At 39.4% G+C, this 24,740-nt stretch overlaps 1 protein-coding gene across 3 annotated transcripts; it reads right to left on the reverse strand.

The window, feature by feature from the left end:
- Positions 1-344: 344 nt before the first annotated feature.
- FAM161A (FAM161 centrosomal protein A) lies at positions 345-23,123 on the reverse strand. 3 transcript variants are annotated; one of them, XM_081157070.1, is made up of 7 exons: positions 22,839-23,123; positions 14,510-14,745; positions 11,800-12,954; positions 11,250-11,417; positions 9,287-9,386; positions 2,225-2,379; positions 345-1,767 (listed from the first exon to the last, which is right to left on the reverse strand). In XM_081157070.1, exons 1-7 carry the CDS (start codon positions 23,010-23,012, stop codon positions 1,629-1,631), a joined length of 2,127 nt encoding a protein of 708 aa, XP_081013196.1. In that variant the 5' UTR covers positions 23,013-23,123; the 3' UTR covers positions 345-1,628. The 3 variants fall into 3 exon arrangements, with proteins under 3 accessions (XP_081013196.1, XP_081013197.1, XP_081013198.1); XM_081157071.1 differs by having other exon boundaries at positions 22,959-23,081; XM_081157072.1 differs by lacking the exon at positions 11,250-11,417 and having other exon boundaries at positions 22,839-23,101.
- Positions 23,124-24,740: the final 1,617 nt, after the last annotated feature.

The following is a 24,740-nucleotide window of genomic DNA, read 5'->3' on the forward strand; positions in this document are numbered from 1 at the left end:
ACTTTAAAAGCTGGCATTTTATTAAGAATTTTAAATATTCAGCGCCATTCTGGCTTTGGCTAGACTAGTTCTCTTAGGAGTTACTCATTGCCACCTGCTGGGGAAGAGAAGAAGTGCAGTTGGACACTTCACTCAGGCAGCAGACCTAAGGATTACTCCTGAACCAGTCCCACACTCTCCCCACGAAGCTGGAATAGAAGCAAGTCCTTGAAAGCAAGTCACGTAAAATATTACACTTTGTCGTTGTGTTTCACAGGTTCCCAATAAATTGGGAGGGAAATGTTTTTAATCCCATGTGTACTCCTTTTGAAGTAATTATAATTAAAAAACATATTCATCTACTTATCATTTAAACCTTTATTAAGTACCTACCATATGCACAATCCTGGGCAAAATATTAAATGAATACAAAGATGAATTTTAAAATGGTGCCAAGTCTCAAGGAGTTTACAATCTAATGATAGTGACAAGTACCTGAACACAAACTATAGGAAAGGAATTACAAATAAACATTTGCCCTTGATTGGAAAAAATCACTTTATTCCTTCATTTAAAGCATAAACTTCCAGTAGGAAAACACTGGTATTATATATACCTTTATAAGTTCATCCTCTTTAAAGGAAGTTGATTGTTTTTATAAAAGAAAATGTCTCACCCTGTCACATCTTTATGACTGGTTTGAGTTCTTATAACAAAAAATTTGCTTTAAGAGAAAAAAATGATAGATTCATAAAATCAAATTAATATGCGCAGAAAGACAAAGTGTATCTGCAATAATATGTAAAAAGTTGAGCACCACTGGGTCTAATATTAAAGAGGCAAGTCAGAATTACTTTGGAGACTTGCCTTGGACAAGTTATTATGCACAATTTAATCACATTTAAAACAGGGTTGATATTTATTAAGATTATAACTCAGATGCTATCATTATTTCCATCTGTCATAATACGCAAGGTTAAAAAATAGTATAAAAACTTTTCTAATAATTTATATATCAAAAATAATTTGAAATAAAGCTAGAGATAAAAAGAAAAAGTGGTGAATTTAATAGTATACTTTTGGTGCAGAAATAAATATAAATTTGAAAGTATTTTTTCTATATTTTATTGCTTTTTAGAAATGGTTCAGATAAGAAACTTTATAAAACAAGCTTGAGGATTCATTTTGTGAGATGTATTACAGAGAAAAAGAATGTGCAAATAGTATAATTTAAAAATATGTATTGATTCATGCTTCCCAGAGAAATTTTTTCAAACAAAACACCAAAGGCCAGTACTTCTCTCAATGCTAAGCCATTTTTTTCTACCAAAAATAATGACGTAATGTATATTTTTATGACTCATCAGTTTGTGACAGCTGTGATTCTCAACCACTTTAAAAAAATACAACATCAGAGTTGCAAACAGAACATGTGTAGCAATTTAAAAAACTGAACAGGCAAAGCCTTACTTCGACCAAATGACCAATCAGCAGGATTCGGCCTTTTCGGCTACAGATGACTTTGCTCAAGAGCTCTGCACACATCAGAGGGCTCCCATCCATATTCCTAACACAACAAGCAAGGCTGCTAACACTGGATGCTGCAAACCGCAGCTCAGGCACAGAGAGGAGGTCTTGCTGATTCTGTTTTATTCTTCAACAGATTTCTCTTCTCCACTCTCTTCATCGGATTCATCTTTTTCTTTGCAAGAATCCTGGCTGTTGATTTCAGTAAAATAATTTTCTTCCCCATTCTCTCCCTCTTCTACATTTTCTTCTTCATTAAAGCTAGAGGAAAAAATTTATCAGTCTTTCAAAGGAAAATTGATTTGGTTTAAAGGTAAACAAACCCTTTGCAATGTATGTCATCATGATGTCAGTCTTCCTTAAGTGTATGAGCTCCAATTTACCAAGAAACTCTCTATATAAGTCCCAATTGGGAAAGTAAATGTGCCCCTGAGAACTTATTTCAAAACTTGGTTGACTCTTTAAACTTCACTTGAAAGCATGTTATTTTCATTATTTATGTCAGTCAGAAACTTACTCTACTTAAAAACAAGATATTTCATCACCATGTAATATTTTGGATTTGTCAAAAATATTAAAATATCAATGTTTGATAACAATTCACATGAATTTATTTAGGTAAAAGACCTTTGAAAAACATTATAGAACAGAATTTTTGCTTTCCTGCAGGTAAGAATTTTTTCAGAGGTATACCATTCAGACATCTTATATATGTTACCTTTCTTTATCTTCAGTGAAACTTTTCATCTCTTGATTGCTGAAGGACTCGAATATTTTTCCACTTTTGCCTTTCTTTGAAACAAACTCATCAGATATCCCTAGTGCTTTTAGGGTGTTAGAATAATGCTTTTCTGCTGCCATTCTTGCATTTTTCTATAGGAAAAACAAACCTTTTTAGATGAGAGCAAAAGACTTTAACTTTCCATTAAAAAATGTATGGGTTAAAAGTTCCAGTGAATATTAAATTCAGTAATCAGTTGGTTGAAAATATGCATCCCCTCTGACCAGCAATTCCACTCCTAGGTATATACCCAGAGAAACTCCTACATGTGCCCCAGGAGACATGTATAAAAATGTTCAGGACAGTACTGTTTATAACAACCCCAATCTGGAAACAACCCAAATATCTATCAGTAGGATGGATAAATAAATTGTAGTCTATTCATACAATAGAGTAAAGTAAAGCAATGAAAATGAATGAACTCTAGTTATACACCATAACATGGATGAACCTCACAAACATAATCCTGAGCAAAAGAAGCAAAACATAATAAATATATATAATTTCCATTTACAAAAAGCCCCCAAAGAGGCAAAACTAAACTATATTGTATAGAGATAAATCATAGGTGGTAAAACTGCAAAGAAAAACAAGGAAATACCTGTCTCAAAAGTTAGAATAGTGGTTACCTCTAGGGGAGCGGGAGAGGGTTTTGACCCGGGAAAGGTGCGCAGGGTGTAGGGTGCTGGCAACGCTCTATTTGTTAACCTGGGTGGTGGCCACATGAATTCTGATCTATAATTATTCTTTACACTGTGCCTGTTTTATATACTTTTATGACTGCTTAAGGATATCTGGAAAAACAGTAAGAAAATATTTCATGTGATAGTTGTCAGAGGGTTTTTTTATGTGCCTACTGTAATTTCTGCTTTTTATAAGCCATATCTCCACTCCACAGATAATACAATCATCAGTGTTGTTATCTTTACTCTGTGGAGGAAGCAAAAAGAACATGAACTTAGAACTGGGTTCAAATCTCCAGAAAGTTACTTCCTGGCTTTGGGGTCTGTGGGAGTTATGATGACCCTCTCATATCAGAAGCAAGTTGGAAGTTGTCACAGTTCCTGAGACCGTAGGCTTTATGGAGCCACAAGATGACTGGGGTTCACACTAGGGCCTTGGCTTTAGTCCACTTTTAGCTCCCATGAGTGGATATGAACTAGTATAGGGCCAAGAGTTGCCACCTGGACCTCCAACTAAAACAAAGTGACTAGGAATGGCCCAGTTCCCGTGGCACCCAGTCTCACCCCCAAATTTAAAAAATAAGGAAACCAAGATGTCCCCACCACCCTCACTGAGGTTAAACGGTTTGCTTAAGGTCACAAGAATGGTTAAGTGGTAGAAACAAGTCTCTTGACCCTTTCCTGGGTCTTTTCCACTGTACCACGCTGTTTTTATCTAAGTGGTAGCCTAAAGCCTGACTTCAGCAATGCAGTGGTCAAATATTTGCCCAATCCAGGTACTCCAGCATAATGAGGGCTCATGGAGTCTAGTATTTCATGGAAGAAATTAAAATAGCAAAGACTGATTACAATGGATTAAAACGATCAACAGTGCATTTTCTGACACTCTGGAAAACTGAAAAACAGCACTTTAACTGCTGCTAAAATGCACCAACTGTGAATAACAACCGTTTTTTTTAAAAATCCTCACCTGAGGATGTTTTTTCCATTGCTTTTCAGAGCAATGCCCTTGGTGGCAATTGAACCTGAGACCCTTCAGTCTGTGGGCCAATGCTCTAACCACTGAGTAAAACCGGCTAGAGCAATAATACTTTTTAGAAAACAAAGTGAACAAGCATCCAGAGGCTATATTCATAGACTAGGCTTGGGGGAACTGAAAGGCATGGCAAAGTAAGATGAGAACTGTGCCCAAAGACTATAAAGCAGAATAAAGAAACCCCAAGTCTAACTCTGAATGCATTAAGAACAGTATATTCTGATTTAAGCAAATTAAATATAAAAGAGATTAAAATACTAATCAAAGTTAGTACTCATAAATGTTCATCTGAATTTGGTTTAAAATTCAATTTAACATGTACTCAGTTAACAAACCTTGTAATTTCCAAGAAACAGGACAACATGGTTTGTTCTGTACTGGATCACAGGCCTACTGGTAGTGGATAACTCAACAACAGCAAGACCACAGTTAACACTTACAAATGAGTAATGCATAAAGTTTGAGTGAATTTATTACAATAACAGCTTTTAATTAGCACCAATAGTCACAGCAAAACAGACTGCAAGAAAAATGTACTAATTTCTGTTAACAAAAGCAAAGCAGACTGATGAATTTCAGAGGGAAGGCAGGGGTAGGTGGGTGGGTGGGGAGAGATTAATGAAAGAACTTATATGCATATATGCATAACTCATGGACACTAACAATAGTGTGATGAAGGCCGGAGAGGGGGGTGCGGGGTGGAGGGGGTCATTGGGGGGAAAAAAGGGGACATCTGTAATACTTTCAACAATAAAGATAAAATTTTTAAAAAAGCAAAGCAATGGTGAGTCACTGCCAGTCATTCTGTATATAGAATTACCTTTTAATATTTTATATCAAGTTGAATAGTGTGTAATTTTTCCTAATTGAAACAAACATTTCCCCCTTGCATTTCACCATGCAAAAGAATGATAAAGACTGCCCTAGCCGGTTTTGCTCAGTGGTTAGAGCATCAGCCCGCATACTGAAGGGTCCTGGGTTTGATTCCAGCCAAGGGCACGTACTTCTGTTGCAGGCCCAATCCCCAGCCCCTGGTTGGTTGCTTGTGGGAGGCAACCAATCATTGTGTCTCTCACATTGATGTTTCTCTCTCTCCCCCTCTCTTCCACTCTCTGAAAAGCAATGAAAGAAAAACCTTTGGGTGAGGGTTAAAAAAAAAAAAAAAAGACTGAGCTAACCCTGGCTGGTGTGTCTCCGTGGCTAGAGTGCTGGCTCATGTGCCCAACGGTCTCGGGTTCAATTCCCAGTCGAGGGCACGCACCTGGGTTGCAGGTTTGATCCCCGGCCTGGGTCAGGATGCATGTGGTAGGCAACCAATCAATGTGTATCTCTCACATCAATGTTTCTCCCTCCCTCTCCCCCCCTTCCTCTCTTCCACGATCTAAAAAATAAATGAAAAAAATATCCTCAGGTGAGGATTAGCAACAATAAAAGACTGAGACAAAAAAAGGAACAGTTAAAATAACTAAGATTATTTTACTATCACACACTTTATTAAAAAAAAAAAAAGGCTGTTTCTTCAGGAAACCAAAATTAGCAAATGATAAAAGTTTGTCTACTATCAGCACCCTAGATTGAAGGGGAAAATATACTTATTTTTTATAACTATAAATTTAGTTTATAATAATTCATTTATTTAATAATTGCTAAATACTTATTTTGTGAGTAGGGGGTATATAGGAAAAGTATGTGGGGCAAAGGGAACAGCATATGTGAGGGCCAAAAGTGGTAGAAGAAATATCAGGTATGAAACTAACCTGTTTTCTACATTTAAAATTTTTTTATGGGTTTAAATTCATACACACCGCTTGTTTTGCCACATTTTCTCTGGTGCTTAGAAACAGTGGGAATTCACAGCATGGCAAAACTGCTTGTTAATGCTGAGACTCATCACTAATTCGTCAGGGTAGTACTCTCAGTCTGGGCTAATCCCAGAAAGAAAATGACAGCTCATTATCTGGCTAATTTGTTCATAACAGTTCAGTTTTGGTTCAACAGATGTTTATTAACATCTCCTCTGTGCCAGATGTTGTCCTAGGTGCTAGGTGCTGGAAGGGAAGAGAGATCATTAAGATAATTTCCACACAATGTGGTAGGAGCAAAGAGAGGTACGCAAAGGGCAATCAAAGATCAGAGCAAAGGGCACCAACCCCACCAGAGGAAACAATGTAAGAAGTGATTTTAGACTGACTTGAAAGAGTGGGACAAAAGATAGGAAGAGGCCCTAAGGGTGTCCAGAAACAGCATGAATAAAGATTTCAAGTTTGAAACTAGTAGTCTAGTATGGTCTGAGAGTAAAGGGTATATAAAGTGTGACTTGGGGGGAGCACAGTGGCATGTGAACTAAAGAGGTTAACGGGTCAGATCATGGAGGATTCTGTATGACTTGTAGGGATATCTTCTGGGAGAAAGCAGGATAGCTCAGTGGTAAGTGTTTGGAAGCAGAGTGATTTGGGCTCCAATTCTTGTTACCTTATTTAACTATAAATCTTATGAATTACTTACCTTCTTTGAACTTCAGTTTCTTCCTCTGCAGTATAGGAATAACAACCTTGTAGAATTTTTTGGAGAAGTCAATGACAAGACCTCTTGATACCATTCATTGAAAACAAGAATGGTTCTGTGAATGCATGTTATCAAGGGTTATTAACTACCTACCCAGGGTTAACATTTTCACAAGGGAATGGGAATGGCAAAATAAAGATATGACCCATGGCTTTGCAAAGAACAGAACAGGAAAACCAGTCAAACAATTATATTAACTCAGATAGGAAATAATAGAGGTTTCACCTAGCATTTCACCATCAGGAGTGGAGAAAGGCAGATCCAAAAATTATTTAGGAGCAAAGAGAGGTACGCAAAGGATAATCAAAGTTCTCTCAGTGACAATTGAATGGGGAGAAGTGGTTCTGAGTCACCTAAATAGTGGCCCAACCAAAACAGGAAATCAAAGAGGAGGATCTAGTTTGGGGCAAGATGAATGTAAGATGCCAGTGGGAAATCTGGGTCGATATCCACCAGACAAGAGGACATAAAAACCTGCAGTTGTGAGCTACAGATAACTGCTTTGAGCCAAAGTCAATCTCTTTACACTGAGTCATATAAAACATCTTATGACTTTTCCCTCCTAAAGTTGAAACTGAGATGTTAAAAGAAACCCACCCCTTAAAATGACAAGCACTACATAAAATTATATCCAAATCAGTAAGTAAAAGGTTCCCATAACTTTGAGAGATTATAATATGTAGATTAACCCATAATACATGTCCCTAGTCCTCAATGAGTCATCGAAAGGACAGTCTTGTAATGACATCTGTCCCAGGCACATGCTGACAAAGCTCCAAATGTAACAGCCTGAAATTCACCTTAACCTCCAGTGATTCTGTCTATTGTTAAGCTAAGTCACCCATAGGAACCTCTCCCTTATGGATACTAAGGAGATTATCTGAAATTGACAAATCTCTCTTAAGGGAAAGATTGTAAAATTGAGTATAAATTTTGTTTTTCCAATAAAAAGGAAATCCTTTCAGTAATTGTAGATAACATTGAAAATTATAGACTCACTTAAAAAAACCTGATCAACTAAATGAAAAGGCAACCTGCTGAATGGGGGAAAATATTTGCAAATCATATATCTGATAAAGAGTTAATATCCAAACTATATAAAATACTCATACAAGTCAATAGCAAAAACAGACACCAATTTAAAAGGTGGCAAAGGATTGAATAGGCATTTTTCCAAAGGAGATATTCAAATGGCCAACAGGTCCATGAAAAGGTGCTCAACATAACTAATCATAGGGAAATGCAAATCATTTGGTGATATTTCACAATGGGGTAATATCTCACACTGGTTAAAATGCCTATTATAAAAAAGACAAGAGAGAAATGCTGATGTAGATGTGGAGAAAGGGAACCTTTGTGTACTGTTGGTAGGAATGTAAATAAGTACAGCCACTATGGTAAACAGTATCTAGGTTCCTCAAAAAATTAAAAATAGAATAACTATATGATCCAACAATCTGACTTCTAGATATATATCTAAAGAAAACAAAATCACTGTCTTAAAGAGATATCTGCACCCCATTCATTGCAGCATTATTTACAATAGCCAAGAAAGGAAACCACCTCAGAGTGCATTGAAAGAGGACTGGACAAAGAAAATGTGGTGTATATACACAATGGAATGCTATGCATCCATAAGAAGAAGGCAATCCTGCCATTTGCAACAAAATGGGTGGACTTTGAAGACGTTATACTAAGTGAAATAAGTCGGACAGAAAGACTAATACTGTATGATCTCACTTATATGTGGAATCTAAAATTTTTAAAAACACCCAGCTGGGTGTGGCTCAGCGGTTGAGCATCGGCCTAGGATCCAGGAGATCAAGGTTGGATTCCCAGTCGGGGCACATGCCTGAGTTTCGGGCTCAATCCCCAGCAGGGGGTGGCTGATTCATAACTCCCTCATCATTGATGCTTCTGTCTCTCTCTCTTTCCCTCTCCCTTCCTTGCTCTGAAATCAATAAAGACATATTTTAAAATAATAATAAAATAAATTTTAAAAAACTCATAAAAAAAGAGATTAGATTTGTGGTTACCAGGAGGAACTGGATGAAGGTAGTCAAAAGGCACAAATTTCCAATTATAAGCTAAATAAGTCCTGGGGATGTAATATACATCATCATAACTATGTATTGGATATTTTCAAGTTGCTAAGAGAATAAATCCTAAAAGTTCTCACCACAAGGAAAAAAAATTGGGAGGGTAAGTATATGAAGTGATGGATGTTAGTTAAACTTATTGTGGTGATCATTTTGCAATTTATGTATGTGAAGTCATTATGCTGCACACCTTAAATTTATCCAGTGCTGTATGTCAGTTATATCTCAATAAAATAAAAAATAAATCTGATTCAAGTAGCCATTTTGTTTCATTTTTTAATTCTTCAAAGACCTCCAAATCATATCATGAAACCTTAACTTAATATTTGGCCAAGCTGTTACTGAAAAAAGACCAGCCATTAAAAACAGGTTGTGAAACTATTATTTTGAAAACGATTAGATTAGTAGCATGTTCTTCATCAAGCTTACGTGCCTCATCAACAAGATTCAATGCTCAGATTTCAGCAAACTTACTTACTTGACTGATTTGATGAAGCTGTCACAGAAACAATGTCTTAATACATTATATAGCACACAAGAAAACGGACTGTAAATTAAGAGCTGGAGATGTTTAAAAAAAACCTGACAATAGCTCTCAAATTCCAACAAACACAACCTGAGCAACTCTTTCAAACAGTAGCGGCCTGTATTTTAATTTTTCTTCTCTTTCTTCTAGTTCTCGTCGGTATTCTCTCATCCTTTCCTTTTCACTCTTTCTAAAACCAAATAAAAGGAATGGAATTTTAAAAAGAAGAACTTGCATATATACCATTTTAGCTTAGATGACAAATCAGAAATTATGAGCACAATTTACAGTTTACCACCATTTCTTTTCTAGACTGGTACATTTTTATGGAAGCAGAATAAAAATTCCAGGTTCTGAGAACAAACATTTTAAATCCTGGGAGCAATCTTTGTACTTTGCAGATTCTGAAATCTTCAAGACATAATGTAGTAAGGGCCTGAAAAAAATGACTTAATGCCCTCTTATCTCATATATAAGTGTATAAAAAAGAAAATTTGGTCCAAAATAGGTATCTTCTCTTTAAGGAATTTCTTCTGAAAATAAGACCTTGCTCTTCTTTATTCCCTTACATAAGATCTGCCCTAGGTTGGTGGCAAAGTTAATTATATTGGAACAGGTCAAGGGAGAAATAGGGAGTGTGGGACTATAACAGAGGAATAGGAACCAAAATGCATAAATTCATAGTAAGTGTACTTATTATTTGGGCAAGATCCTATAATGAATCCTATGCTCTTTTTCTCTATGTAAAATATATGAATTCTACCAAGATAATAAGATTTCATGGATTAAAGAAAATAGTTATACTATAAAATTATAATTATGCTTAATTATATAAAGTTGGTATTATGAAAAATCTAATTTACTTTTAAGGATGAATAGCATATTTTTAAGGAATTTTTGCTCAAGCTCATCAAACTCCTTCTATCAATGAATTATATTTATAGACATTATAAGGAATATATATATATAACATACATTATAAAAGACCTCCAAATATAGGAATATAATTATATACAATATATATTAAAAGAAATACTTATAATTAAAAGGAAATATAGATTTGGGGGGATACTTATAGATCAGGCTAAAAATTAATAAATCATATTACTTACCCAGCTTTGGGGGAGTTATTTTCCTACTTAAATGTGAACATTTTTATGTTTACTTGCAACATAAAAATGTTCCTTTGGAACACTGGTTTTCAAACTTTGTTCTGCAGAATTCCAGTGTTCTGTGAAGGGGTTCTGTGAATATTTTTATTTACTTATATTAAAACTGTGACAAAATGCAACACATATCACTAAACAACACACCTGTTAATTGACACTTCACATAATTGATATTAATTAACACCAATGTGTTAATTTGTGCTATCAGATTTCGAGCAAACCTTAGAACAAAGCTCTTTTACATATCTGTATATTGAAGAATATGCTGAGATTAAATGGCAAACTGTTAAAAAGCTTTATCTAGCCAGGCCAGAGTGGCTTAGCAGTTGAGCATCGACCTTTGATCCAGGAGATCACAATTTGATTCCCTGTCAGGGAACATGCCTGGGTTGTGGGCTCGATCCCCAGAAGGGTCGTGCAGGAAGCAGCTGATCAATGACTGTCTAATCATTGATGTTTCTGTCTCTCTCTGTTTCCCTTCCTCTCTCTGAAATCAATAAAGATATATTTAAAAAAAAAGCTTTATCTATGTGACTCAAGATTTTTCTCAATATTATACTGTGCAATCAAAAAATAATATAAAGAAAAAGATTAAATGCTGACATAAGATTATATCATATTAACCATGGCCATAATATAAAACATTTCTGTTCATCAACATGGCTTCATGGTCCTCACCATCAGGTGAGTATACAGGTTGGTTCTTACCATAAGGTGAGTGAATGTGAGTGTGTGTGTTTTGAGTATAAGTAACTAATAGTAACTTGAATCCAGAAACTAAAATACTAACACTCTTCTTAATCTGCTCATATATTGGTATCCACTGATTTTGAAAAAACATTTGAAAACCAATGGTCTGGAGGTTCAAGGTTCTTTCATGATACCTGAGAGATTTTATTCTGGATTTAGACATCTGAGCTAAACTTTGATGTGAGTCATAAGCCTTAGTCCGGGTTTTCAGAAGTTTCTGCAATTCTTTCATTCTTTGCTTCTGCTTAGTTAGGATCCGATTTCTCTCTTCTTCCAACATTTTCGTTTCCTCAAGTGATCTCCTGAGGGCAACAAACTAATGCTTAATTCACTTTAAGCCAATGAGAATGTTGCTTAGCAAAGATTTAATACAGGTTAAATTCAACCTTTGAATTTAACACAGGGTAATTCAAAGGTTGAAAAAAGGCAACCTTTTGAGAACGACCTGACTTGTGAAATTGGAAATCAATAGCCTGACTATAACCTTTTCTATGCCCAAGGATTCATAAAATGGACAATACATTTCTTAGCACACCCTCTTACAAAATGTCCTCTATTATAGAGTAAAATATATTACCAGATACAATAACTTCTTCATATTTTCAAATTCACCAACATAAAACAGTGCCGCATATACTATTTTAGCAACCGTAAGTCAGTCAGTGCTGTCTCCTAGTTACTTACCTGATGGCTTGCTCTCTTCCTCTGGAAGAAACTGTGGGCATTGGAGGGTTGTAGTAACAAGGCACACGCTTTGCATTTGTACATCTAACTGGTGACCTGTGCCTTTGAGACTGATAAGGAAAATGTGTTTCTTTTAAATTTTCTTCATATGCTTCTTTATCTGCCAAATTTTTCTCTCTTTTAGTGGATGCATGAAGATCAGGTTGTTTGTAGATTGTTAGGAGTTTTGGACCTTTCTGTTCCAAGAGGTGTTTCTGATTTGTCTCAGGAAGTTCTCCAAGATCAGCAGTCTGGTTCCTAGACTTGCCTTTATACTTCAACTTTTCAGCCTGTTCAGGGCCCTTGGGCTTCCTTGCAGCAAAACTTCTGTGAGCTGGTCTATAAGGCGGAGGGGATGAATTCGATAAAAATTCCTGGGCTGTCAGTTGTGTCTTAATGTTTCTGCAGAGCTCTTCTTCTTGTAATCTGTCATTGGCAGCTGAACTATAAGTAGATCGAGGTATAGGTCTGGCTTTAAATAGATTTGTTGTCTTTTTAGACTTAAACAAGTCTCTCAGCTGCTTTTCCCGGATTGCTTGCTTTTGTTCCTCCCTTGCAATAAACTTAAATGGCTTTTGTGAGGCCAAGAGGGTTTCTTTGTTTTTCTCCTTCATAGTCCGCCTCCGTTCTTCGTTTTGCTTGACTATATCCTGATAAAGGGGGAGAAAGACAAATGCTGGAACTGGGTTGGCTCGGAATTTTTTCTTACACTCTGGATCTTCTTCTTCTTTTTTGAGCAGTTTGTGTACCATTTCAATATCTGATTTAGATTTCATGTTCTCTTGTCTTTTCTTCTGTTCTCTAATCATCATTTGAAAAGGCTCAGGTACTGTAATCTTTGGCACCCATTCTTTTGGTTTCTTCTTTGTTTTTTCAACTGCTAGGAAGTCAGCATCTTTACACTGAATGTAATCTTTAACAGAAAAGTTGGTCCACATGTTGTTGATGAGCTCCTTGGCATAGGTCAACATCCCATTTTTCTCAGGAAACTCTTTTTCTAAGTTGGGCAACTCATCTTCAGAGGAAGACACAATCAAGGAGGAAGAATGACATAAATCAGGTTCTGAAAGCGATGTGAATAAGGAGATAGGGTGACAGTTCTTTTCTGATACAGACCTAAGCGAGAAGAACAATTAGGTTACACTTTCAGTTGTATGTGATTCTTAAATTAAAATATATAGAAAAAATATATAAATTATATATATAGAAAAAATATATAAATTAAAAATTAAGAATTATATATTTTCTTAGATCAAGGTATAATCGGTTAGAAGATAGGAGTTGGATGTGGCTTGTCAAAGTTATCACTTTTATTTAGAATAGAGCTGGAAAATGCCTATAAGTTATCTAATCTGATTTCCTCATTTTATAAGGGAGGAACATGAGATAGTCAAGGCTCCTTGTGTCTAACCTCTGAATTGAATTCTCCACACATTTTCCATAGTCACCATCTGAAAACATACATCTGATCATATCACTTTCTTGAAACTTTCCCATGATTTGTCACTGTTATGAAGTCAAGTATAGATTATAAAGCCCATTAATATTAGCCCATGCCTACCCTTCCAGTTTCACCTCTGACTTCTCCCTACCCCATCGCCATCCTAAGTCACACCCAGTTGCGTGAAGTTCCTCACACACACCACCTCTCCTGCTGCCGTGCCTTCGCACACATGGTTTCAGCTGCCTAGAAGGCCACTCCTGGCTTCCTGCATCTGCTGCAGCTACACCCCCCCTTATGACTGAACTCAGGTATGACACTTCAGTAGAAAATTCCTGCCTGCGTCCCTCCAGTGACACCCTGACATGATCAACTGCTTTTTCCTCTGTCTCCATAACACTGTTATATCACATTGTACTGCAAGTTTTGGTTCTGAGCTAGTCTTTGAGCTCCTTGAGGGCATCAGTGTCCAGGCAAGGTGTGCTACCCAGGAGATACGCAATCAGTACTGAACAACTAGATGAGTTAAGGGATTTGCCTCACATTTCAAAACAAGTGAGTTTATCACAGAAATAGTGAGTTTATCTTGAAATTAAAGACTATTTTGAAAACTTGAAGCAGATTTATGTCATAGTCCTAAACTCTTCATACTATATCTTTAATGAGCTCATGTTAATCCACATATTATAAAGGGCTTTTAAAATTTTAATATTCATCATTTAAAAATGGCCCAGACTAAATATTCTGATACATGTCTACAGTTGTATGAATGATAGGTCAGAGAGAAAAGACCAAATGGCCACCAAATGACTCTCAAAGCAAGAAGCCACCTAGTAGGTTGATAAACCGTTAAACATTTTGAATAAAATCTCACCTCTGTATACAATTAAAAATACAAAGGGAAATATGAGAGAAAATATTCTAAAATAATTTTGTTCTGTACTTTTTAAAAGATTTTTAAACTGATTTTTAGAAAGAGAGGAAGAGAGAGGAAGAAAGAGAGTGAAACATTGATGTGAGAGCGCAACATCGATTGGCTGCCTCCTGCACACCCCTCCGGCGATCTAGCCCGCAACTTGGGCATGTGCCCTGACCAGGAATCGAACCAGCAACCCTTCAGCACACAGGATGACGCCCAACCAACTGAGCCACACCAGCCAGGGCTTGTTCTGCACTTTTAAGTATACATTTTATTTTACAGTCCACAAACAACATTATGTACAAACTTACGTGGAAGAAACACTAGAAGATTCATCTCTGATGATCACTGGCTGAACTTTCTTTAAATTTAATTTATTCCGGTACATTTTCTCTAATTTTGCCATAGTTTCCATGTGGGCAGCCTTCAGCTCTTCTAGTTTCCTGAAATATTCTTCATTAGAGTGGTAAATATCAGAAAAGTCCACAAGGTCTTCATAGTTTATAGATGTTTGTTTCTTCAACCCAGAAATGGTATTAAAATCAGTCTGATAAGAGGAAAAAAACCTGTTATATGGTGTTTGGAATTGAAAGACAAATGACGTTGATATTGATTCTCAATACTGCTTACTTGTGGGCTACATACATATATTAATGGATTATAAGTTATTTGTGAGCTATGTACATTTTCCCCTCACAACATTTTATTAAGAACAAGAGAGAGAGACCAAGTTGCCAGAAAACAAATGCTATTTGGTCCTTTTTATAAAGGATGGTTAGATTCATGGATCATGTATGAACCCATACACTGTAATAGAATAGAACAAAACTATCCTTTATCAAGAGGCTCCTTCAGAGCTGTGATAATTGAGATGAAGAAGAAGGAAGTTCCTCTTGCTGCAAACCAAGCAAACACAGCCCAACGCCCTCCCGGAGCTGGGCTCCTACAGTGTGGGCCACAGGGTGTGCCAGTGGAGAGAAGACAGGAGTGCAGGCAAAGGAGGGCAGGAGATGGAGGGGACACAGTTCTCACTGGCTCAACCAGAACCCGGGAAGAAACCCTCCTGGATGTGCAGGGGAGACCTCAGGAGGAGTAGGAGGGTGTGGAAGGCAGTGGGAGGTACCTTCAGAACAGCCGCTCCTGGGGGCACCAAGAGCAGTAGCTCTCTTGGGTGACAGGGACTTTGGGAGTGAGAAGAGAACAAGAGTCAAACAGTATAGTATTGTAACCACACAGAGTGTAGTTATTCTATATATAGATCATGCCTGGGAGAGTCTCACTGATCTTTCCCCCAACTCCTTTCAAATACCTCTCATAGTTCTTTTAATTGAAGCAACTAGAGATGTAAAACCTCACTTTCTCCATATAGAAATTCAGTATCTTCTCAGATGAGAAACAGTTGAAGTTATTCATGATACTGTGCATAAAGGGCTGCTGACCATGGTCTTCAATTTAGCCTACTGCCTGAAATATACTCATCATGAAAAAAGTGTATTTGCCTTAGAAAATTATAGAGCCAGTCTGATAAGACACTAGGAAATAAATCTGAGTAGCTTTTCCCAATGGGAAAATGCAGAAGAGTCACTTGTATACAGAAGTTATAGATACAGTGTTTTTAAAAATGGGCTAAAAACAATGTACAAGAGGCCAGTATTATACTACTTGGGCTAACTCAGAGAAAACAAATGAAGGAAAACAAATTTCCTTCAGCAGAACTGGTATGCAGAAATGTATTACCAACAAATCTATGACTCAGAGAACTGCTTTATGGTCATACAACTCAAGAGAATTTTCTGATATCTTCTACTGTTTCTATATGTGCTCCTCACCATTTTTAGCTATGGAAATGAGTACTTTGTTAACTTATTCATTAACTACTTAGGGACGCCCAGCATTCATTCAGCAGGCTGCTTAAAGATACAAATCAGATAAAAACTCCGCTTCGAGAAGCTTCCAGCCAGTTTGGGGGAGGATGTGTACATAAACAGTGAGTAGCAGACTTTGAGACACAACTCCTGATTCCTCCCAGCTGAGCACGAAGACAGATGAGTGACCATGTGCGTCACAATGTCAGTTACCGTGACAGTTCAGAGAAGGAAGGCCTTACTCTGACCAGGGGGAAAGACGAGGCAAGGGTGCGCCAGAGAGACATAATGTTAGATGAGGGAAAAGTCTGTCAGATTAGGGAAGCAGTGAAAAAGAAATCCGAGGCACAGTGCCAGAACATTCATCAGATGCTACCTCGCGGTGATGCAGCTGGCAGGCACTCTGCTCTGGATAAGGAAACTGGGCCTGGAGGATGTAGGTGACCTGCTTGCAATCACAGCTAGTAAGCAGTAGAGCTGGGATTTCATCCAAATCCCAGTGTTAGGCTCCAAAGACACGCCACATTCCTCCCAAGGGCAGGAAGGGGTTTTCAGCCACGCGAGGAAGGAACAGGCATGGTGTGCTCAGAGAGAGGCAGACAGTGTGGGGGCTAGTGGAGAGCAGGGTATGGAGCACAGGGCAGGATGGGAAACAAGGTGAAAAGGCAAGTCAAGAGCCTCAACCAGGCAGCAGGAGCCTTGAAGGATGTGAGCAGACGAGTGACATGACCAATAATGCTCAGAAGGATTCTTCTGAAAGCAAATAGAGTGAAACAAAGGAAGAAAGGTTAGCAGCAGTTAATGAGCTACTGCAAAAGTCCAAGTCTGAGATATTAAGGGCAGAATTAAAGAAGCAGAACCAAGGCAGCTGCCTTTGTAGATTTCGGAGACTGAATCATCAACTCAATTATGGCCTGTATTGTGGGCAACAAATTCAAGATTTCTGATTGGAGTGCTGCCTGTCTGGGTAGATGCTGCTGCTGCCGTTCATCAATACAGGGAGTACAGGAGAGGATAGTGCTTTAGGAAAAGAAAACTAATCTCTCTCTTAGACACACTGAGTTTAAGGGATGGTAGGGCAGCCCAACGTCCAGGAAACAGGGGGTAAATATACCTGGAGACCCGGTAAGGAGGCTGGGCTGGAGATGAAGGTATGGGAGCCACCAATGCGCACAGAAGTAGCAGGTGCAGCCTTGCATGTGGATGAGGCTGCCTGGGGAGAGTGTGGGCAATAAAACAAAAACCCAAGGATGGAAATGTTGGCAACACCACCATTTAAATAAGCAGTGAGCCCGGCCAGGCGTGGCTCAGCGGTTGAGAGTCGACCTAAGATCCAGGCCATCGGGGTTCGATTCCTGGTCAGGGCACATGCCCGGGTTGCGGTCTCATCCCCAGCAGGGGGCGTGCAGGAGGCAGCTGATCAATGACTCTCATCATTGATGTTTCTCTCTCCCTCTCCTTTCCTCTCTCTGAAATCAATAAAGATATATTTAAAAATAAATAAATAAATAAATAAATAAATAAATAAATAAATAAATAAGCAGTGAGAGGACGACTAATAAGCAGTGAGAGGACTAATTGAAAGCAATCATGAGAAATACAAATACCAACTGATAAGGGTATTCAAGTGAAGGGAGCTTTTGTTTGGTTTCAGTTTGTAAGATAACTGAAAGACTTCCTGGAGGAGGTGATATTTAACCTGAGTCAAAGAATGGAAGAATCTGGAGGATCGAGAGAGTACAGGGAGAAAGAGGGAAAAGGTACTGCAGACTAAGAAAATGACATTAACAAAAGTGCCAGGGGTGAGGGGCCCGGTGGAGAGCAAGGTGCACACAGCTGCAGGGTAAGAGGAGAGTAAAATGTATAAAGCAATTCTGGGAAGCAAGCCTGGAAAGGGAGGTTATGGCAAGAAAGAGGTGGTTTTCATTTCTTGTCTACTACTGGCTCCTAACTACTCACAGGTCACCTGGTCTCAGCCCCCCTTATTACCCTTCAAAGATAAAAGGGTTGGGTGGAAGCTAGTATCTTTTCCGTTTGGAGCACTCTTAAGGCTTGAGAGAAAGATTACAGATATGGTGTCAAATTCTTATTCAAGCCTAGGTTCTGCACTTCTTAGCTATGTGACATGGGCATTAACCTTCTGAACATCAACTTTACGATACATAAAGTAGGTATGCCGGGCATTAAACTATTGTCTCTTGGCTCCAATGCCACCCTTCTATACCCTGCTAGGTGAGGCTGGGGATGGGACTCCATAAGCCATGTTTCTACCCTGCGAGCTGCTCCCAGGTCCACTCTGCCTAGAGGGAGACTGCAGGGCTGGGGGAGGAAGAAGACCGATTCCTTCCTGTTAGCTCTCTGTCTGCTTGTCTGCTTGAGTCACCCCTGCAGTGGTTCTTCCCCGAAGAATCGGCAAAACCACCTCGGGGCCTTTATTCAAATGTCATCTCAACAAGGTCTTCACTGGCTACCCTATTTGAAATTGCAACTTCTCCACCCACTCACTGTCAGCTTCCCTTTTCTGCTTTATTTTTTCTCATAAGTACACACTACCAACGGACATTCTATATATCTTTATTTATTTGTGTATTGTATGCCTGCCTCTTCCACAAAGTCAGCGTCACAGAGACAAGGATTTGTTTGCTTTGTTCATGGTGGTGTCCCCCACATCTAGAAAAGTGGCAGATGCTCAATAAATATTTGCTGGACGAATGTACAGCTAAAAAAATATTATTTCCACCAAGAGAAGAGGAGAAGTATTCCCTCACAAAGGACTGAATCATTCTAAGAAATACTGGCTACTCTAAAGAGTTATTCTAGGTATTAAGGAAAGGGCTTATTTTAAAAAAAACCAACTAACTAAAACGGGGAAGACATTCCAAAGAACCGTTTTTAGACAAAAGCATCCTGGTACTCTCCATTCATTCTTTTAGAAGAAGACCTTATAACAATCATTTTCCATTAAATGATAAAATTTATTTGGTCCTGAAAAAACTAAAAAAGATGCTGAAAGATGAGTAGCTTCTGAAGAGATGTGGCAGGTCTGATAATTTACACTTAGGCATTGGGTTTTAACAGTATCTGTTCCATTTCTGTTTAATACTCTTAACACTAGCCTGAACTTTTCAGATAAATTGATTCCACAGTGTTTTACCAAAAACAGATGAGTGGTTAATAAGGGAATTCTAACTCTAATTTCATCTTTGTCTTCACACAGAAGAAAACATTTTAGTACATCAAATAACCTAGACCAAGGACATTATTTTCTAAGGGCCTGAAATAGCACCCTTTTCCTTTAATTGTTTGGCTTTTTGTGGAATGTTGTACACACAGCCACTGGATTAGAGGATAATCTTCCCTAGATTGGCTTGACCCACTTAGAAGATGATTCCTTCCAGCACATGTACTTCATTAGTAATCAGCACTCATAATTATTTGTGGTATAATCTATCTAGTATCATCTGCAATTCTGGAATTTTTACTAAAATTTTCTTTGCATTGAAAAGAATTGTAAGGAATGAGGCAGAGCTACATGAACTAACATGGGTAAACCCCCCAATAAGTGATGAGTAAAAAGCATGTTTCAGAACACGTATATGTAAAATGCTACCATATATTAAAATAATATGTACACAGGAGACAGGAAAAAGCCCAGAAGAATGCATACACATATCAGTTTCAAAACAGTTGCTACCAATGGGGAGGGAGGAGGGATCCAGACTTTCTTTTGGGAGGAGAGATAGTAAAAGGGCCTAAACCTTATTTGTAACATTTGAAATTTTAAAAGGAGAATGTGTTCATGTATTACTTCCATAATTAAAATATAACTTAAAAAAAAGAAAAAGAAAGTTTTGTGAGTATTAATATTAAATTAAAAACTGAACAATCTCTAATGACTACTTGATCTGTTTGGCACCCTCTCTCACACTCCCCTAGCAACACTGCTTACCTTTCCCTTGCTCTTCTACCTGCTCCGACCCCCACTCCCCAACTGCCCATGAAAACTTTTCTTTTTTAAAATATGTTTTTCTTGATTTTTTTTTTTAGAGAGAGAGGAAGGAAGAGTGAGAGATAGAAACATCGATTGGCTTCCTCCTGCATACCCTATACTGGGAATGGAGCATGAAACCTGGACATGTGCCCTGACCAGGAATCAAACCAGTGACCTCTTGGTGCATGGGTCAACGCTCAACCACAGAGCCACACTGTCCAGGCTAATTCTTTTATTTCTTTTGGAAACCAGAAACCATCAGAGGAAAGTTCTCTCATCTTCCCATCTTAGGGCCTCTGCATATGCTTGTTCCCTCTGCCTGGAATTCTTTTCCCACACCCACTCTTCAAATGGCTACTCTTTTTTATCATCAGGCATCAGCTTAAATGTTAATTTAAATAGGTTCCCTCCTACTTCTTTTTAAATCATAGTAGCCTGTTCATTTCTTTCTCAACATTTCCCATCTTATGATCACTTGACTGTTTGTTTTTTTATTGTCTAACCTCCCCACTAGAGTGGAAGCTATGTCTACTTCATTCACCAATGACTAGTCAGTGACTAGTACTTAATAAATGCTCAATATTTATTGAAATATATTTCAATAAGAAAAAGAGAAAGCCACCCCATTAGGAAAGTCAGTGAAATTTTAATTGTGGATTATAGAATACTGCTTTACCCATGTCATCATCAACCACATAGCAAGGCCTATGAACGGTTATCTTCAACTAAGGCTAGATTCAAGGAACATGCTTCAGTCCTGCAAGGGATGTGGTGGTGGGGAGAGAGGCTTTGGCAAAGGAAAGGACTGACAGGAACCTACTGTGAAGTTGGTTCTCTAATTGATCTTGTGTGGTGGGTTAGGTATCTGAGTTTACTATATTTTACAGATGACAAAGTGCCATCAAATTAACCTTTAAGAATTGGGGTTGAAACCCAGGCCAGCCTTGTTTATACACTCGCTTTCTTTTTCAGTGATTTTTTTCCCCATCAACAGTGTCCTCTGGATATCAGGCAGTGACAGCTCATCAGGCTTGCTTTTGGATTCTTCAAGTGTAGTGGTCTCAGAACAGTGTCAAATTTATAAGATTATCTCAGCTGGCGTGGCCTAGCGGTTAAGCATCAATCTATAACCCAGGACAACTAGGTTTGATTCTGGGTCAGGGCACATGCCCTGGTTTCGGGCTTGATCCCCAGCAGGGGGCGTGCAGGACACAGCCGATCAATGACTCATCATTGATGTTTTGCTCTCTCCCTCTCCCTTCCTCTCTGTGAAATCAATAAAATATATTTTTTTAAATTATAAGATTAGCTTCTTTTTTTCCCTCTCTCTTTTTTCTTGGTAGGCTCCTGTCCCTTTGAAACTAGCTCATTAGATAAATTAATCTCTCCTAAAGTAATATGTTTCTAATACAAATTTGCAGTTTAACAAGGCATTCTGGAAGTATACTGCAACTACACAAATGACTGACTCCTCTACTACAGCAAGACAAAGTAGAATTTAATCTTTGGGCAGGTTGTTCAAATGACAGTCCCACTGGCAGTAGTTACTGTAATTACTAATTTATACAAACTGTTCTTTAAATATGACAAACATTTTCTCATTTGGTTCTCATAACATCTGAGTGAGACAAGAAAGAGAGACAGTTATTATAGCTCCTTTACAGACAGGGAAACCTCTTAATATCATCTAGCAAATGGCAGAGAATGAATCATAATCCAGGACTCCAAAAACTTTTCCTCCATTCAAATCTTCTTCTTCCATCACTTTGTCTCCTTTGTTGGCTACTGAAACTTGTGTTGAGGGGAAGCTTTATCATGAATGAAACTGGTCCTATGACTCTCACCCTGCTGCATGTTCAGGGTCTCCGTCTGCCTTCCTCTGGATAACCTCAAGTAGTTTACGTCTGTTGGTGAAATGCTGACCATAAAAGGTATTGCTACAGATTTTCTCATTAACTGTTTCAGCGTAGATTAAAGAGATTAGAATTCCAAAATATTCAGTGATTTCTATTAGCCCTAGACCATAATGTTTTTTCTTTATGTATCTGAGAGGCTTGGGAAAATGGTATTAAGAATCTTTAACGGAGGGTAAGGAGGTTTATATCTGCAGATTCAAGGTGTCTATCCTTTAAGGGAATAGAGCAGATGGCAGACTGGGCCCCTCTAACTGGTGGACAGGTGTTCAGGACACGTGACACTGAAAAGGCCATCTCACACCACCCTGAAGGGCCCTTTTGGAAATAACGGGTCCTCTGGATGCTTATCCATATCTGTCTCACCTATCCACTGAACTCTTGACGGTTTTAAACATCGCCTCTCATGTATCCTGCTAAAATGCACTAGTAACCGAGACCTTAAGGCGACAACAAAACACACCTCTGACAGCACAGTCGATGCACCTGAATTTTATGGGCTGCGCTCCGTGCTGTGGGGGAGCAGATCAGTCCTCCCCAAGTTAAAGAGAAAAGGGAATACCTACTTCTGAGACGCTGGAGGATAGAGAGTGAGGTTCTGTACTTTGCACCCTCTAAACTAAATAAAGTAAATGTCCTCCAAGAAATTTTTACAACAATCTCTTTGGTGAAAATTAAGACCTGTTAACGCCTCGGTGTCGACTGTTTTCCATGGAGGCGGAGAGAAGGCGGAGGGCCCCGGGGCCCGGGTAGGGAGGGTCTGGCCCGGGCGCCCCGTTCGCCCGCCCGCGGCTCGGCCCGGCGGGGACTCGGACCCGCCCTCGGCCGGCGCCCAGCCCCAGCCCCAGCCCCGGTCCCGCCCCTACATTACCTGCGCCCGCACGCGCCGCATGGCCTTCGGTTCTTCTTCCTCTTCCTCCTCCTCCTCCAAATCCTCTAAGGAATCCCCCCGTCTGTACTGGGCGACCCGCGCTCCGGCTTTGGGGTTTACCGGGGTTTGGAGACTGGCGGCCGCCAGCTTCGCCGCTCGGTGCGAGCCGGCCATGGCCGCGCCGCCGAGGCCTGAGCGCCCGCGCTGGCCCGGGGCGGGGAAGCTGGCGCGGCCTCCGGCTCCCCCGCCGCTCCCTGCTTGGCGCCGGTGGTTACTAGGGGCGCGGTAACTAGGGACGCTACAGGGGCCGCTAGGGGCCAAAAGTCACTCAAATCCTCGCAAGCTGCGGGAGACCCAAAGCGGGCGCTTCCTGTATAGTGGGAGTCAGTGCTGAATCTGCTGGTTTAGAGGGTTGGCGGGCGGAAAGAGGCACCTCTTCCCAGCTTCGCGCCTCACCACCTGAACTCAGACTTCTCACATTATACTAATAAAACAAATGGTTTTGTTGGGGGGGAAAAAAGCGCATTTTTATTCACTGAAATATCATGTCAGAAGGAGACGGCGGTGGCCAAGGGAAGCAGGGGATGTATTTGTGTGGCAGACTCAGAACAGCGACAAGATTTTCATCCTGCTCTCTAACCTGGCTCCCCCCACCCCAGAGCCAGAGCATGGAAAAAGTGCGTACCATTCTACTCTAATTGACTTGGCAGCTGCAGAAATCGACCAATCAGGAGGCTGCTAAGTACGCGTTTTTCTCGGTCTGATCAATAAAAGCCAGTGAGTGACAGTTCAGGTGTACGAACCGGGCGTGTGCTGCTTGGCTTCATCAACTTTACAGTGGTAGGGCTGGAGGGCAGGGGTGCCCAACAGTAACCAGACATACCCCATCTCCAACTTACCCCATCAACATTTCCACTCGAGATTTGGACGCTTCAAATAGCACCTTCTACACCACGTGGCTGTTAAGAAAGACCTAGTCTAAAAGTAGCAGGCGTGGTGCAATCAGCCACCTGCTATCTAAGCCCCGACTTCCTATCCTTCAGCCTCCTCTTGCTCCCCACCCTGCAACCGCCACCATCACCATAGAGTTAGGGCATGCGGCGCGCGCTGTCTAGAACCCATTTCTCAGGCCTGAGCCTTTCTTACCGAGCCTTTGTTAGCAGGTCTGGAGTGTCAGCATCTGCAACGTGCCCCACTCCGGTGTCTCCTTCAAGCTGCTCTTGGTTTAAACTGAGATTTGCTTCCCCACTGAACAAATACTGGCTGGATTCTGAGCAGAAGCCAGAGCTGGTAGCCAATGAGGTAGGGACGCCCCAAGGGACTTTTAGTTATTCACATGCAGCTGGTTCTGTGCCTCTCTTGAGATTTGGTATAAACTCAATCCCAAAACAGCAAGATAGGTCTACATGTTGAAGCACCGCAAAAGACTAGGACAGGACAGGACAGGACAGGACAGATGCGTGGGGGAGCTGAAAAATTTCCATTCACGAGCAATAGTCTAATTTTCAGATATCTAATAACATAGCCTCAAAATACATAAAGCAGAAATGGATGAATCTATAAGAAAAAGGACATACTAAATAATCATAGAAAGAATTGTTTTTGCACTTTAGTATTGAGATGTAACAGTGCTTATTCTTGGAGAGAGATTAGGATTATAGGATAGAGAGAGCCTTTCATATACCTTTGTATCTTTCCGTAAATTTTTCAAGCAGCATATAACTACTTTGACATTTTTATGTAAATGGGGATTTACCAGGGTGATGAGCATATTATATTGGGCCTTTTTTCTTAATTATTGTTTAAAAAACAACATTTATGATACATCTGATACGGGGTTAATTTCCAAAATATGTAAGGAACTCATACAACCTACAAAAGGACGGCAAACAATCCAATTAA

The sequence above is a fragment of the Miniopterus schreibersii genome (assembly GCF_964146895.1).
Source record: "Miniopterus schreibersii genome assembly, chromosome: 13".
Taxonomy (NCBI): Eukaryota; Metazoa; Chordata; class Mammalia; order Chiroptera; family Miniopteridae; genus Miniopterus; species Miniopterus schreibersii.